Source organism: Etheostoma cragini, chromosome 15, assembly GCF_013103735.1.
Source record: "Etheostoma cragini isolate CJK2018 chromosome 15, CSU_Ecrag_1.0, whole genome shotgun sequence".
NCBI lineage: Eukaryota > Metazoa > Chordata > Actinopteri > Perciformes > Percidae > Etheostoma > Etheostoma cragini.
In genome coordinates this window covers 7,371,274-7,373,493 of record NC_048421.1, presented here as the reverse complement: position 1 = coordinate 7,373,493, position 2,220 = coordinate 7,371,274, and the positions used below count along the sequence as shown (strand labels likewise).

At 37.6% G+C, this 2,220-nt stretch overlaps 1 protein-coding gene across 2 annotated transcripts in view; it reads left to right on the top strand.

The window, feature by feature from the left end:
• Positions 1-273: 273 nt before the first annotated feature.
• Positions 274-2,220, top strand: part of il12rb2l (interleukin 12 receptor, beta 2a, like) — a 9,876-nt gene continuing 7,929 nt past the window's right edge. Inside the window, exons 1-2 of one of the 2 annotated variants that reach the window (XM_034893101.1) lie at positions 274-391; positions 864-956. In XM_034893101.1, coding sequence (XP_034748992.1) covers positions 887-956 — 70 coding nt within the window. In that variant the 5' untranslated portion in view covers positions 274-391; positions 864-886. Of the gene's footprint in view, positions 392-863; positions 957-2,220 lie in introns of those variants that run through there. The other variant, XM_034893102.1, reaches the window with a different exon arrangement.

The following is a 2,220-nucleotide window of genomic DNA, read 5'->3' as shown; positions in this document are numbered from 1 at the left end:
TACTATAGGCCAGAGCTACGTCTTTGGTTGAGTAAGTCCATTTGTTCTTTTCCACAACTTTATTTAACAAAATACATTCAATTATAATAATGTTTTAAAAATGTACTCAAAACGTTTGATAGGGTACAGAAAACTACAGGGATCTATTTAATATTGTTGTGAAATGAAGTTACACATTATTATGGGATAATTATGGGATTGTGTACTACATGGATGCGTAGCCTATGTGTGTGTGCGCGCACGAGTGTGTTTGCGTCACTGGTGATTCCAGAAATGGGCGGTACTTTCGGGTAAAAACCGAACTACCGCGGAACCATTCAACTTTCTTTGTAAACTGTGTTTTTATTGCTGCAGAATGCGCGACAGACGCTCCAGTGTGTCTCATAATGAGGTAAATAATGTATAGTCAATTTAAATGATACATTGTAGGGCTATAGTCAATAATGATAGTTGAAGAACAAAACAGCTTGACAGACAATATTTAACGTTAGATTCGTCTCCTGGTCTACTTTCACTTACACTGATTGCTCTGTGTTTTTATATGCTAATACGTATCACATATATCTTTAATTGCTCATTTACATTTGAGTACATCTAACAAGAATGTGTGTATGACAGACGGACTGTCGAATTTCAACTTAAGTTGTTTTACAGTAGCCTAACTAGTATTCTATTTCAAACTGCAGAATCTACAGGAGCCCATGTTTCGATCTTTTTTGATACACGTGTTAGTAGCTCACTACATTTACTGCGTCAAAAAACCCAACAATGCTTGGATTTGAGGAATGTATCCGTCATAGAATATCCTCCATGGTTGATACATTTTCTGTGTGTATGTGTGTTTATGTGTCTGTTTTCCATAGGCAGAGTCCTGGGTCTAAATGTAATGGCCACATTTCGGACAAGGTGGCGTCTGTCCATCTTGCTGGTCCTCCTGCCAAATTGTCTTGCTCCAGGTAGGCTTGTGAACAGGTTATTCAAATACTGTACAAGTTAAGTTCTTCCTTTAGGTGCTTGTACTTTTGCACAGTAAATGTTTCTTTCCTAGGCTTGTGCTAGGCTTCTTAATTCAGAGGGAAATATTGCTCTTTTACTACATTTATTTAACAGGTATATAATAATACTACTTGATTTTGTGTGCTGTGATTTTACATACAACACACATGTTAAGCCTGTAAAAAATGATGTATTGTTAAAGAATAAACAACCCAAGGGTAGGTTAGGAAGGTCACATTAGCTCCATTTCAATCAGCTATAGCACTCGTGTAAGCTTTTTTGATATCACTATTCAAATGAAAGATTTAGATACTTTGTCTACCGCTACAAAAGTTATCTACCAATTAAATACACAGTAGATCAGATGTCTTCTACGTTTTTTCAGCTAAGGACCCCTTAACCGAGAGAGAGACCGATTAGGGACCCCCCTACATATTATAAAACTGACTTGCATATTGAACTTGGCCTACGATAATGTGTGGGCGGCCTAAAGCTTTTATACATACCTTTTAGTGCATATAATACTAAGCTATTAAAATATTGGATGGCATGATTTTATAAATTATGTTATAATGTTAAGCATACATGTGGCACAGTGAATCCTTGGGATCACTGTCAATGACGACATTAGAGACTACCTTACCTATAGGCCAGTAAGCCTATCATCAACGTGTTGAGGCTGATTTATATTTGCTATTAATATGTTGAGACGTTTGTATTTTTAAAAAAAACTTTTTAAAATGAACACAAATTTTGTGGCCCCCCTGCAGTAACTCTGAGGGCTCCCTTGGGGCCCCGGACCCCCTGTTGAAGATCTTAACAGTGGATGCTAAATGCACTTCTAAGATGTGATACTAAAGAGGGTCGTGTTGTTCAAAACTAACTTGATAAAGAATGAGGGGTTTTGTGTGTGGCACATGTTGTTTTCCGACTGGAGGCATTACATCAAGCTTTACATGTTTTGATAAAAGGCTCTTTGTGTTAATACAGGTTACATGCTTATAAGATGCTACAATGCATTACAGTCTGCATTGAAGAGGAAGTGGTGACAAGAGAACCGTGTGTTTAGACACAAATGTATTAAAGCGCTCATTTCCTGTTACTTGCAGCGTGCTTGCTTGCAACATGCCGTGTGAAGGCATAGAATTGATCACCGCTAAGTTGTAGGCTTTCGAGAAATGTGTAAAGGTGACGGTCTTGTGAAGAATAGGAAAAAAAGGTGTG